The sequence below is a fragment of the Scophthalmus maximus genome, chromosome 9 (genome assembly GCF_022379125.1).
Source record: "Scophthalmus maximus strain ysfricsl-2021 chromosome 9, ASM2237912v1, whole genome shotgun sequence".
NCBI lineage: Eukaryota > Metazoa > Chordata > Actinopteri > Pleuronectiformes > Scophthalmidae > Scophthalmus > Scophthalmus maximus.
In genome coordinates this window covers 17,928,893-17,939,803 of record NC_061523.1, presented here as the reverse complement: position 1 = coordinate 17,939,803, position 10,911 = coordinate 17,928,893, and the positions used below count along the sequence as shown (strand labels likewise).

General features: G+C 42.8%; 2 protein-coding genes across 4 annotated transcripts; one reads left to right on the top strand and one right to left on the bottom strand.

Annotated features, from left to right (window-relative positions):
* Positions 1–259: 259 nt before the first annotated feature.
* Positions 260–2,627, top strand: rpl36a (ribosomal protein L36A). 2 transcript variants are annotated; one of them, XM_035649744.2, is made up of 5 exons: positions 260–410; positions 1,142–1,247; positions 1,341–1,408; positions 1,497–1,619; positions 2,546–2,627. In XM_035649744.2, the coding sequence occupies exons 1-5, from the start codon at positions 408–410 to the stop codon at positions 2,564–2,566; spliced, it is 321 nt and encodes a 106-aa protein (XP_035505637.1). In that variant the 5' UTR covers positions 260–407; the 3' UTR covers positions 2,567–2,627. The 2 variants fall into 2 exon arrangements, with proteins under 2 accessions (XP_035505637.1, XP_035505638.1); XM_035649745.2 differs by lacking the exon at positions 260–410 and adding an exon at positions 508–530.
* Positions 2,628–2,635: 8 nt separating this feature from the next.
* On the bottom strand, positions 2,636–8,356 carry gla (galactosidase, alpha). Of its 2 annotated transcripts, none has more exons than XM_035649741.2 (7): positions 8,082–8,356; positions 5,921–6,095; positions 4,943–5,117; positions 4,464–4,555; positions 4,105–4,266; positions 3,632–3,829; positions 2,636–3,430 (listed from the first exon to the last, which is right to left on the bottom strand). In XM_035649741.2, exons 1-7 carry the CDS (start codon positions 8,240–8,242, stop codon positions 3,110–3,112), a joined length of 1,284 nt encoding a protein of 427 aa, XP_035505634.2. In that variant the 5' UTR covers positions 8,243–8,356; the 3' UTR covers positions 2,636–3,109. The 2 variants fall into 2 exon arrangements, with proteins under 2 accessions (XP_035505634.2, XP_035505635.2); XM_035649742.2 differs by having other exon boundaries at positions 5,921–6,209; positions 8,082–8,219.
* Positions 8,357–10,911: the final 2,555 nt, after the last annotated feature.

Below are 10,911 nucleotides of genomic sequence, written 5' to 3'. Positions count from 1 at the left end.
TTGTGGCGATAACTGGTTGAGGGCTAAACATTGACATAGGATCCATATTCAGGGGAAAGGTTTTGGGGTTAGGGTTACACTCTTTCACTTAATTTCAGAGAATTTCTTATTCAGTCTAACTGCTGATTTGACTGCCGCATGGGAGGGAGATAAACAAGCTTTAAACTCATTACTTTTGCATGCTTTAGAAAGTCTGCTCATCATACTTTATTTTATTTTAATTTTTTTAACAAAGACATTTACTTTAGTTTCAAGCTCTTTGGTATTTCATTATTACCAACCTCCTCATACTTCCTGCCGCTAGGGGGCAGACACCGGGATCCCGCCGGGTCACAGCTGAGCACTATATCAACGAGTGCTTCCGGCTCGAGTCTTCCTCTTTCCCTCTGCATCGGGTCGCCGCCGCCATGGTAGGGAATTACAACGCGAATACACTTTACTCAATCGAACCCAATCCCTCTGATTAAATTGTCGTTTTTGCATTTGGTCAACTCGTACGTGTGATACGTGCCTTGACACATGTACAGATGGTAATATTTGCCATGTTGTGTTTATTTTACGCCTTTTGATTGCTTTAAAAAAAACCGATGCCCTGTGTCGCTAATGGTGGAACGCCGATGCTAGTCGCGCCTCCACGTTAACCCGCCTTTCTTTTCAGGAGCAATAACGGTAGAATATCAACGTGGCAGCAATGAAAAACAACAGCTTTGTGCTTGATGAAAACATTTCGTCAGTGCGACACGTCCGGACGTCCACGTCCTATTGAAATGAAGTTAGCTAGCTGCAGTGTTAGCCCTGCTAGCTAACGTCAGCTGCCCTGTACGCCGACCGGAACTGGGACAACGACGAACACCAGCTTCTCTCGCCATTAACTACAAATTACAAAATGCCCTTAATTCAACACGACGGCCGCGATATTTTTAACAAGTTTAATCAGCACATATTTGCGCTGAGGCTAATGCGTTAGCATCAGCTCATGAGGCACATCGACGGTGCGTGTGATTTCCCTGGCGAGTTAGCTTAAACTCACAGTACAGCCTACACACCAGGGAGACGTGACTGGACTTCTTCCTGACTCACTGCATGTTTTGCTCAAAGGTTCCTTTTTGTCCCCCCCCCCCCCCCCCCCCACGTTCTACAGGTGAACGTCCCGAAGACCCGCAGGACCTACTGCAAGAAGTGCAAGAAGCACCAGCCTCACAAAGTTACCCAGTACAAGAAGGGAAAGGATTCCCTCTACGCACAGGGTGAACATTCTGTCGATGAGCCGCTCAGATGTCCGATTGTTTAACGTTCTCTGTTATGAAAATGCAGCTGAACGCGTGTGTGTGTGTTTGCAGGTAAGAGGAGATACGACAGAAAGCAGAGTGGTTATGGTGGTCAGACTAAGCCCATTTTCCGCAAAAAGGCAAGTAAAGCACGAGTTCTGCTTGGCCAGGCGTGTTTTAATGGCGTAGCAGAAGTAGGATCTGAAATGTTATACTTTTTCTTTACAGGCGAAGACTACAAAGAAAATTGTGTTGAGGCTTGAGTGTGTGGAGCCCAACTGCAGATCCAAGAGAATGCTGGCCATCAAGAGATGCAAGCACTTCGAGTTGGGTGGTGACAAGAAGAGAAAGGTAGGCGTCATTGTTGTCCCGCTGTGTTTTTGTCATGTCTGTGGTTCTGTTCCTCAATGTTTCATAGGCGCTGCAGAGTAGTTAGAGGTGCCCTGAATCAGGTCCAAATCTATGCAGCAAACCCCAAAACACTATTCTGTACCCGTGGATTCGCAAATGACTTACTGAAAGTAGAAAATCAGGTCATGCATAGAAAATAATGTAATCCTGTCAATAACCCACTGATGGTTAAGTACATCTTGACATACTATTAACCTTGTAAATGTATGGTAGCTTCTGACCTGACGACGCCCTGCTATCAGTATGTTTGTCACTGTAATGATCAGAAACATTAAATAATGAAATGCCTCGAGCAACCACAAAATAAACTGTTATACAATGAAATATCAGTGAAATATTTAACCTGTTGGGCGGTTACACACTAGTATTCAAATAGCGCGTAAGGGGGGCAGATGCTATAGTGCTTTCCTGGAAAGATTACCTAAATAACTTACTAGCGTGTTATCCAGTGAGTCTACCCCTCTTGTGCATAAACCCTCAAATCTACACGAAAACTGTTAAAGAAATGAGGTCACTGTTAAAAAGGCAGATCTGATAGCTGACTTAAGTTGCAGTGAGTTGTCAAATGATGTAAGCTCGTTATTACATCAGATCAATGCCACATAAACATAACTGACAGTGTGTATATTGGGACATTTGATTTATACCAGTGTGTATTCCCTCAACCTGAAATGTTTGGATTAGATCAAGAACAAATGTCAATCATGGAGCTTCCTCTTTTGATGTAGGGTTACACCAACAGGTGTTGATGTAAAGAACCTGTTCTTACTAAAGCTGTTTTTACAAGTCCTAGAACTATATCCGTATTATATAAATTTTCAAATGTAACTACCCGTAACAAAGTGTTTTCCTTTGTTCTCTTACAGGGCCAGGTCATCCAGTTCTAAACTGTGGTCCAGTCTTCTGGATGTTGTCACAATTTTCAATAAATGTAGTAAAAGAAACAAACTTGTGAGTTAAGTTGTCCTGTTTTCCTTTATTTTCATGATGCGTGATGAATGTACAAAATTCAAGCTTTGTCCTTGCAGTGAAATTGTATATTGCAACCAACTGAAAACCCCTGCCTTTCAAAGTGTGGGAGAACCCACACTGGCCTTAAGGCAACAAAAAACTCAATGCCCCCTCCAGATCCATTCTGTTCTCGGCTGCTGATGAAACATGGTCGACTCCATGGACGAAGACCTGCTCCTGATGTGGATAAAAAGGACTTATTCTATAGAATCAAAACATGTTTCTTTAATTCAGGTGATTACAAATATTCGATCTTTGCTAAATCCTACACACTGGACTGTAGATAGATTTCCCTCTGGACATTAAGTATCCCAAAAAATTCCAGTGATTTATTAAACATGAAAAGCAGCCGATGTAGCCAAACAGTTACACTACACTAAATATAGAGCAAGCAGATAAAGTGCAAAACCACCAGTGGATTACAAATTGGTGTACTTCTGTTTGATTGCGTCCTGCCTGTACAGCATCCTTCTAAAGTTACTACTGATGGGAGTGACGGTGAGTAGAGCGGTGCCTGAAGGGTTGGCAGAAATAACCAGTTTGCTTTTCGGAGTCTGAACACCCAACTCCTTGTACTGAGGCAGGATCTGTGTGACGTTACATAGGGGGTCACAGATTTTCCAGCCAGGAACCGCTCTGATGACGAACCCTCGGGCGCCGCCGATCTCCTGTTGGTTCATAACAGCGATAGCCAGCCGGTTCTGAGACAGAGGCCTCTCCCACACTTCAAAACTGTCCACCTGTAGAACAAGTTATGTTTTAAAAATGGATAATGTTCACAACCGGATGATTGTCATTTCCATTTTGGTTTCATTCGAGTCTAAGTTTTGTGACTACAACAGCTTAACAAAATTATCAATGTTTTTATGATTTTTATTTAAACAAATTATAAATGCTGACAGCTGTCATTCCAGGGGGCTATCGTGCTTTGTGTCACCTACCTTGGCAGTGCGGTATCCCTGCTTTCCCAGTGGGTCCTGGCTGATGTCTATGATGCGTCTGTTCTGCAACAGCTCCTTGGAGCGAGGGCAGATGTCCCTCGGGTCGTTGGACATGAGCAGAGGAGCTGCCATGATGGCCCATAATGCCATCTGAGACTCCTGCTGGTCGTGACTTAGGCCAAAGTTCCCGATGACCAGCTAGAGAAAATTAAACGGTATCATAAATGTCCGGGTTACAAGGGAATTAACTCCTAGTCTCGGCACGAAAGCAAAAAAGTCAATTTTCCAAGATGTGAGACTCGGTGCCACTGGACCTCCAGTTGAGAAACAAATCAGCACTCCATTGTCTTCAAAATATAGCAAATGGTGACCCGTTCCGTTAGCACGATAATAAAACAGCTGAGAAATTGAAGGCCATGTTTTGTTTGAGGTCAAAAAGAGGAGTGTATAAGAGCTGGAGAAGAGCACAGTACCATATCGGGGTCATTCCAGCCCCCAGATCCAGCCGAGGGGACGATGACGTCTTGATGAGAAGCGGTCCAGTCCAAGATGGATTTGACAGAGCTCCATGAGTCGTACACATCATTGAAGTTGCGCCAGTGGTTACATGTCTCACGAATGGCTGTGTAGTTAGGCTGCAGGCACAGAAATGCTCTTTTATGTAGTGTAAAATATGACATATGATCTCATGGTGAGGTGGAAGATCACTAATAAATATTCTTGATTTGTACCCTAAATGTTATGCTGGTATTGTTGTGTAAAATAAACCAGAGATTGATAATTGAAATTGATTGAAATTTAAAGTCATATAAAGACAAACTAATTTTCTTACCTGTTTGAAAGGCCACTCGTATAACGGCCACTCGCAGGAGTACAGGATGCTTCTTCCAGTTTTGTTCAGTGCTTTTGACATGTTCATGTATCCTAAATCAGAATAGATTATGAGAAATTAGATTAAACAGTTTATAATACCTTGTCCATTGAAGAAGAACTAGGTGTGGTAATGTGTAATTTAAAAGTTCTATCATGTGGAAATATGTTTCTAAAGCTGCTTTCAGAATTGCACTGAGGTCTGAACATTTTCCCGAGCTTCTCCAATCAACCACAGCTTGAGTTTATCTACATGTACAGTTCACTACAGGGCAAAAGTTTTCGGCACTTCAGATGTTTAGATTGTTATCCATGACACAATATCATCTAAGAGGCGTTTGATTCCTGTTCCCAAATTCATACTGCACCACGTCAGCGACTCCAACCATACAGCCACAGTCATAAGGAACTGTCTTCAAGGGGACTGAATTAAAAGCTCACCTTCTCCCAGCAAGGTCCAGTCCATGTAGCAGCCGTCGAATTTGAGCAGGTCCACGGTCCAGTCGGCAAAAGTCTGAGCATCTGTTTCATAGTATCCCAGACTGCCCGGGTATCCAGCACAGGTCTTTTTCCCAACATCTGCATAGATGCCCAGCTTCAGACCCTTAGAGTGGATCTTAAAACAGAAAAGAAATAATACAGAATTTGTTGATTTAGTTTACAATAATATAGTTTAGTTCTTGACAAGTTGTGTACATGTACCAGCAGGTGGCGGTGTTGCACAGCTAAGAATTTGATGCTTTTGTTAGAGGACTAAATATATCCCTTTCCTGGTGTATATAACTTTTTAAGGTGCCGGCGTAACAATCAGCCTGTCATAGTGGTCAACAATGCAGAGACTCCTGTGTTGTGACTGTCTGAAGCAGAGAGTGTGAACGACAGCATACTTCTACCTGAGGCAATTTAATGCCCGGGCATCTCCCTCGGCTCCAGATGCTGAATTTCTATCCGTATGAAAACTGAGACCTGGGTTCTACCTCTGCTTCTCTCCCCTTCATTATGTAAATAATTGCAGGTCGCCTTGGATGGATATATAATGCATACGTAATCACTTTTACTTCTGTTTTTTTTAAACCAGCTCTTCCCAAAGTTCTTATTTCTCAAAAGATTTTCAAAAGTAGATGCATTGCACCATTGATTCCTGAAACACTGCACCCTGTGGAAGCACTGCTCTGGGAATGTGTTAAATATGACATGGTTTACCATTATATAACTGTGCATACTATTCAAAATGCAGCTCAAATACTGAAAAATATCATAAAGCAGTCATATCGCAGCACATACTCTCATTTGGTCCTTCCAGCTACTTGCTCTCTTTCCTTAAGTCTCCCTGACCCGCTCTCACTTTGATGTCTATGGAGGAATTATGGCCTTAATACCATATTCACATTTGGAGTCTTTGTACCTACTACCACTCACATAGTCAGCCAGTTTCTTGATGCCCCCGGGGAATCTTTTGGGGTCTGCCTGCAGGCGCCCCTGGGCGTCACGCTGACGGGACGGCCAGCAGTCATCGATGCAGACGTACTCATAGCCGGCCTCTTTCCAGCCCTCCTTCACCATCACATCTGCCATCTGCATGTACAGACGCTCACTGCCAGGGCAACAGGAGGAGACAGGCGGGGACGATATCGCTTAGATGCCAGTGTTCCATGTCGTGTGCAAAAGCAATATGGCAGACACCAATGTGAGCATGCAGAAGGAATTCCTGTAACAATGAATGCCAGTTTTGCTGTTGTTCATTGTTGAGTAATATAAAGCAATAACAATTCAACCAATAAGCTCATAATTGGTGCTCTAAATGCATAATTGGCCATCACTAGAGTTGCAATCATTAGCTGACTAAATGGTTCTCGATTCTCAAATGAGAGGATTTGCTGCTTTTTTGGGTCATATTTGAAAGTAAATGGAATATCCCATTACATGAAAATACAACAGTTTGACATCACTTTGGGACCTAGAAACATGTGATGGGCATTTCTACTTTTTACATTTAATAGTCTCAAGGATTAATCAGTTACTTATGGATCATCAGACTTATCCATAAGGAAAATAATCATTAGTCGCAAGAGTTGCAACCTTAATCAGGAGTTGACACCTGAAAAACATGAAATAAACAGTAATTTTGATACTCATGGGTCAAGCACTGAAGTCCAAACATTTGTTGGTTCCAGCATTTGTTTGTCTTATAGTAAACTGAAATCCTTTGGGTTTTGGCAGTTAAACCAGACCAAGACTTCTAAAGATGTCACCTTGACTTTTGGGAAATATCGATTGGCATTCTTCAGTGTTTTCTGATCTTTTATGGACCAAATGATTGACCGATATATAGGAAAAAATAGACAGCATGTTGATTGATACTGAAGAGTTGTTTGCTGCAGCAATGTGAAGTGTCTTATTACATTTCAATTTTTTTTTCTGTCTCTGAAAATTACAATTTTACCTTCAAGATTTGTTCAACACTTCTTGAAATGTGTTCCGACTTCCTCTTCCTTGTTCTCAAAGTGCTTTGCAAATAAAGGTTATTACATTGCTCATTGACACTATATATATATATGATGGCAATATCTTCTAATGCCTGAAACCAAAGAGCAAATAATGGCTAACTAAATTAGCGCAATATGGCTCCGCCTCATGACTGCCAGTTACAATCGCACGCTTGTGTTGTCATAGCTACTTTCATATCCTCTGTTCTTAGATAAATCGAATCATTTCAAGATAATGAGATAAGAATTGCATAGAGAAAGGTGATGAGCTTTGATTACAAGAAGGTTTAGGGATATCTTCTTTTGTGAAACAACTGTGCCTCTGCAGGTCGATGTTTTCCTTTATCACAAGTGTTTTCTGTTTTTGTCTTTAATCAACCTGTAACTTTGTTTGATCCAACCAGGGGCGTTGCAAGAGGGAAGGCAAAACAGGTAACTGCATGGGGCCCCGAGCTGTGAGGCCCCCCAGGAACAGCCCAGGAACGTTACATCACAGCAACGACAATTTCGTGAGAAGCCCCTTAAATTCTCAGATAGCCACCTTTCAAGGGCCCCTGAAGCCCCCCCGGGTCCCTTTCGCCTGGGGCCCCAAAGTCCCTTGACACACCCCTAGATCCAATCGAAACCCCCCTGCCCCTGGAAACGCTTTCATCATCTGGGTTAGGGTGAAATCAGCCAAAGGGCTGCGACTATCGATCATTATCGATTCAACTGTTGGTTACTCGACTAGTTGTTTGGTCCAGAAAAGTCAGACAATGGTAAAAAGAAAACTATCGATCGTGTTTGCAAAACCCCCAAGATGATGTTTTGATTTGTCCACAAACCAAAGATATTAAGTTGACTGTTTCACATTTAAGAAGGTGAAATCATGAAAATTCGACTTGAGCTGATTAATCGATTATCAGAATATTTGGCGGTTGATTTCCTAGTCAGTCACTCATCGATTCACTGCTGCGGTGTTGCGTTCATGGGACGGCTTCACGTGGAACAAGTGACATACAAGGGGGCGTGTGATGCTCCACAGCAGGAGTCATTGTCGTGCGTGTAAGCCCACAGACATGTCAGACTGACGTCGACCCGGTGAAGCCTCTCACCTGATGCAGTTGTCGGGATCCCTGTCACAGTCGATCTGACACATGAACCTCTCCCAGTGCAGCCAGCCCATCGTGGGCCGCAGCGCCAGGCCGTTGTCCAGGGCTTCGGCAGCGGGACCGATGAACCCCACCAGCCCGAGGAGAACCACGGCGCCGCGCATCGTTCGACTCGCTCGACCCCGAACTACTTCTCATGGAGACGACGACGACGACGACGACGACGACGACGACAACAACACACTGTGCGTTTTGTTTGCACCAACATCCATTTCCTCGTGTACACCGCTCTCAGCCCCGCCCCGCCCCCGGATGATTGACGTAACTCCCGACCAATGAAAACCAAATGCGTCTGTAAACTGTCCAATGACAGCTCGGCTCCGGATTCCTCAACTACAAACAAGGAAGCGCCAAGGTTTCATAGACACGGAAGTCAGCTGACTCGGCATGACAGGGTGTCATAGTAGATAGAGGAACCTTCACAAACAGCTGCAGTAATGATAACGATATTCAAATGGCGATTTTATTTATACACTGACACACACACGCACAGGGTAATCAAACAAATGCCCGAGAAAATAAGAACGTTTTGAGTTTGATTTTGAATGTGGACACAGCTTGTTCCAGAGAGAAGGACCACAAATGCAATGGATTTTTATTATTTGTTAGACAAAATTGGGATTTTAGGCAATCATAAGCAACCATTCCGTGTTGACGCCCTCGTGGATATCTAGCTGGATGAATGAGAATCAAATGTTTGCATTGCAAAGTTGCATTTATTAAATTTATTAAATGCAACTGTGGCAAAAACAACGTAAATCGGTGCAAACAGCAGGAGCTTTAGGTCTTGAATTAACCACAGCATTGTTGCTAACCACGTATCTATTTGTAATGCAATTTTTTTTATCTCAATGAAAAGCTACAAATTGTCTGCGGTAATAAAAAAAATAATCGCTTCCCGTTTTATATACACTTTCATTAACTTCAACAGAGATAAATCAAGATTCTCAAGTTTAAGTGGAAATACCTGGTGGACACCATGGGCATCTATTTGTACTCACTGTCCACCATGACACTACCACTGTCCACTGTTCCCTGAGGATAGCTGGTTGATCAAAAAGGCCAAACACACTATCAGCAATAATGCAGGACTGTAATTTGTTTGGTGCAGACGTTAAATTATTTATCAGTAGGTTTCTTAATTTAGCAGTAAATGGACACCCTGCTACAGAGGCAAATGAATCCAGACACGTTTAATCTCATGAAACTGTCAGAGGTTTTCTCACACATAGAGAGACTGATGTGTTTTGTATTTGTTATAATAACTTTGTAGAAATGTAGGGAGACGACTGCAAATTGTTTATTTGCTCATCAGATCAACTTGGGGAGCGTTTGTACAAAGGCAAAAAGGAGTTGAGAACTAGAGACGAGACACGATTTGAATGGGCAGACTGCAACACTAGAAGTCGTCCTGTGATCTTGCTCCTGACAGTCGACGGTCTGTCTCTGCTGTGCATGACTCGTCGTGTCCAAAATTTAGAGGAGTCAAACCAGGCAGCATTCACGAGTTGGCACAAACCCAGATTGAATAATCCTCATCCCCACTGTCAAGGGCGAACTCCTCTTTGCTCGACTTTGCGGGAAGAGTGCGTGTGTATGCGTGAGGATTTTCTTTTGTTCCTTTTGTGGTATAAGCCATTACATTTAGCACAATGAATTTTGTCTCCATTCAACCAAGTGTACTAATTCAAAAAAGTGTTTCCCTCTTTTGTACATTGGGGGCAGACATGTCCCCATGTCCCCTGTTGCAATTATTGTACATGCATGCCCACTGCAAAGTTTATGTAAAAAAGGGAGCATTAATAAACACAAAACCTGACCTTTCAGCGAAATATCAGGGGTGCCTAAACCTTGTCAGAGGCATCACCCAGGGACAGGTGATACAAACAAATTTATCACTCGCTAAGGTTCATATCAGTGCCAGTGAGCAATGGTGTTGAGGCTCTAAATGTCAGATTTCAATTTGACTCACCCCCCTGCTGATGGATGGACCAATCCAGCTCACTTGAACACACAGTTTTCTCTTTGTAAAAATGGGATCTCCCCCGTCGTCATGGTAGAAACCCTTGGGTGTTTTTTTTTTGCAGCATAAAAGAGCAGCGTGCCTCTTGCTTAATTGAGAGTTTTGACAGATGGGCAGCCCATGTTTTCTATCGGGTTTATTCATGTGGCTCCCCACCCAGAGCTTTGACACCAATCCATCATGTTCTTGGCCGGCGTCACGTAATTGAAGAGACTGTCATGGCTGACTTATGTTGGAAACTTTGTAATGAAGTGTACGGGCATGAAATGAAAGGGAAGGCTGTGCTACGACGGGACATCTTGTCAAGGAGCTACTTTATTGTGTTGATCTATGGGGACAGGTGCCAGTGTGAGCAAATGCCATCGAGAAGTTGTGCCTCGATAAATACAACAGCTAAGGCTGGATGGCTCACACGTATACCCTGGGTGGAAAATCCTTTATTGTTGTTGTAATTAGCTGCTTAAGTTGTTTATGTGACTGTCACAGGGGAAGGAGCCAACACACGCTCATGTTGCTACTTTAATTAGGTCCTTGTTGAAGTGAATGTGTCTGCCATGGCTTTTGGTAATAACCATAAGAGGCAAGATTATGACCTGTACATTTCTCCAGAGGTGATATTATCCAGGTCAGTTTTTTTTTTTTTATCAATATGCCTAACATTTAAATAAATGTTTTACTCTTATGATTAAAGATTCATTTAAGTTTAACATTTCCCTGTTCTGCGGTTTTGTTTTGTTTTTGTAGGTTTTT

Bases quoted from the DNA above. Each gene is read 5' to 3' on its own strand.
- rpl36a (XM_035649744.2), top strand. The intron at 1,409-1,496 runs GCAAGTAAAGCA...TTTTCTTTACAG, and splicing joins AGCCCATTTTCCGCAAAAAG to GCGAAGACTACAAAGAAAAT. The intron at 1,620-2,545 runs GTAGGCGTCATT...GTTCTCTTACAG, and splicing joins GTGGTGACAAGAAGAGAAAG to GGCCAGGTCATCCAGTTCTA.
- gla (XM_035649741.2), bottom strand. From the start codon at position 8,242: ATGCGCGGCGCCGTGGTTCTCCTCGGGCTGGTGGGGTTCATCGGTCCC. The intron at 5,118-5,920 runs GTGAGTGGTAGT...TTCTGTTTTAAG, and splicing joins TCAAGAAACTGGCTGACTAT to ATCCACTCTAAGGGTCTGAA. The intron at 3,830-4,104 runs GTACTGTGCTCT...AATTTTCTCTAG, and splicing joins GCTGGAATGACCCCGATATG to CTGGTCATCGGGAACTTTGG.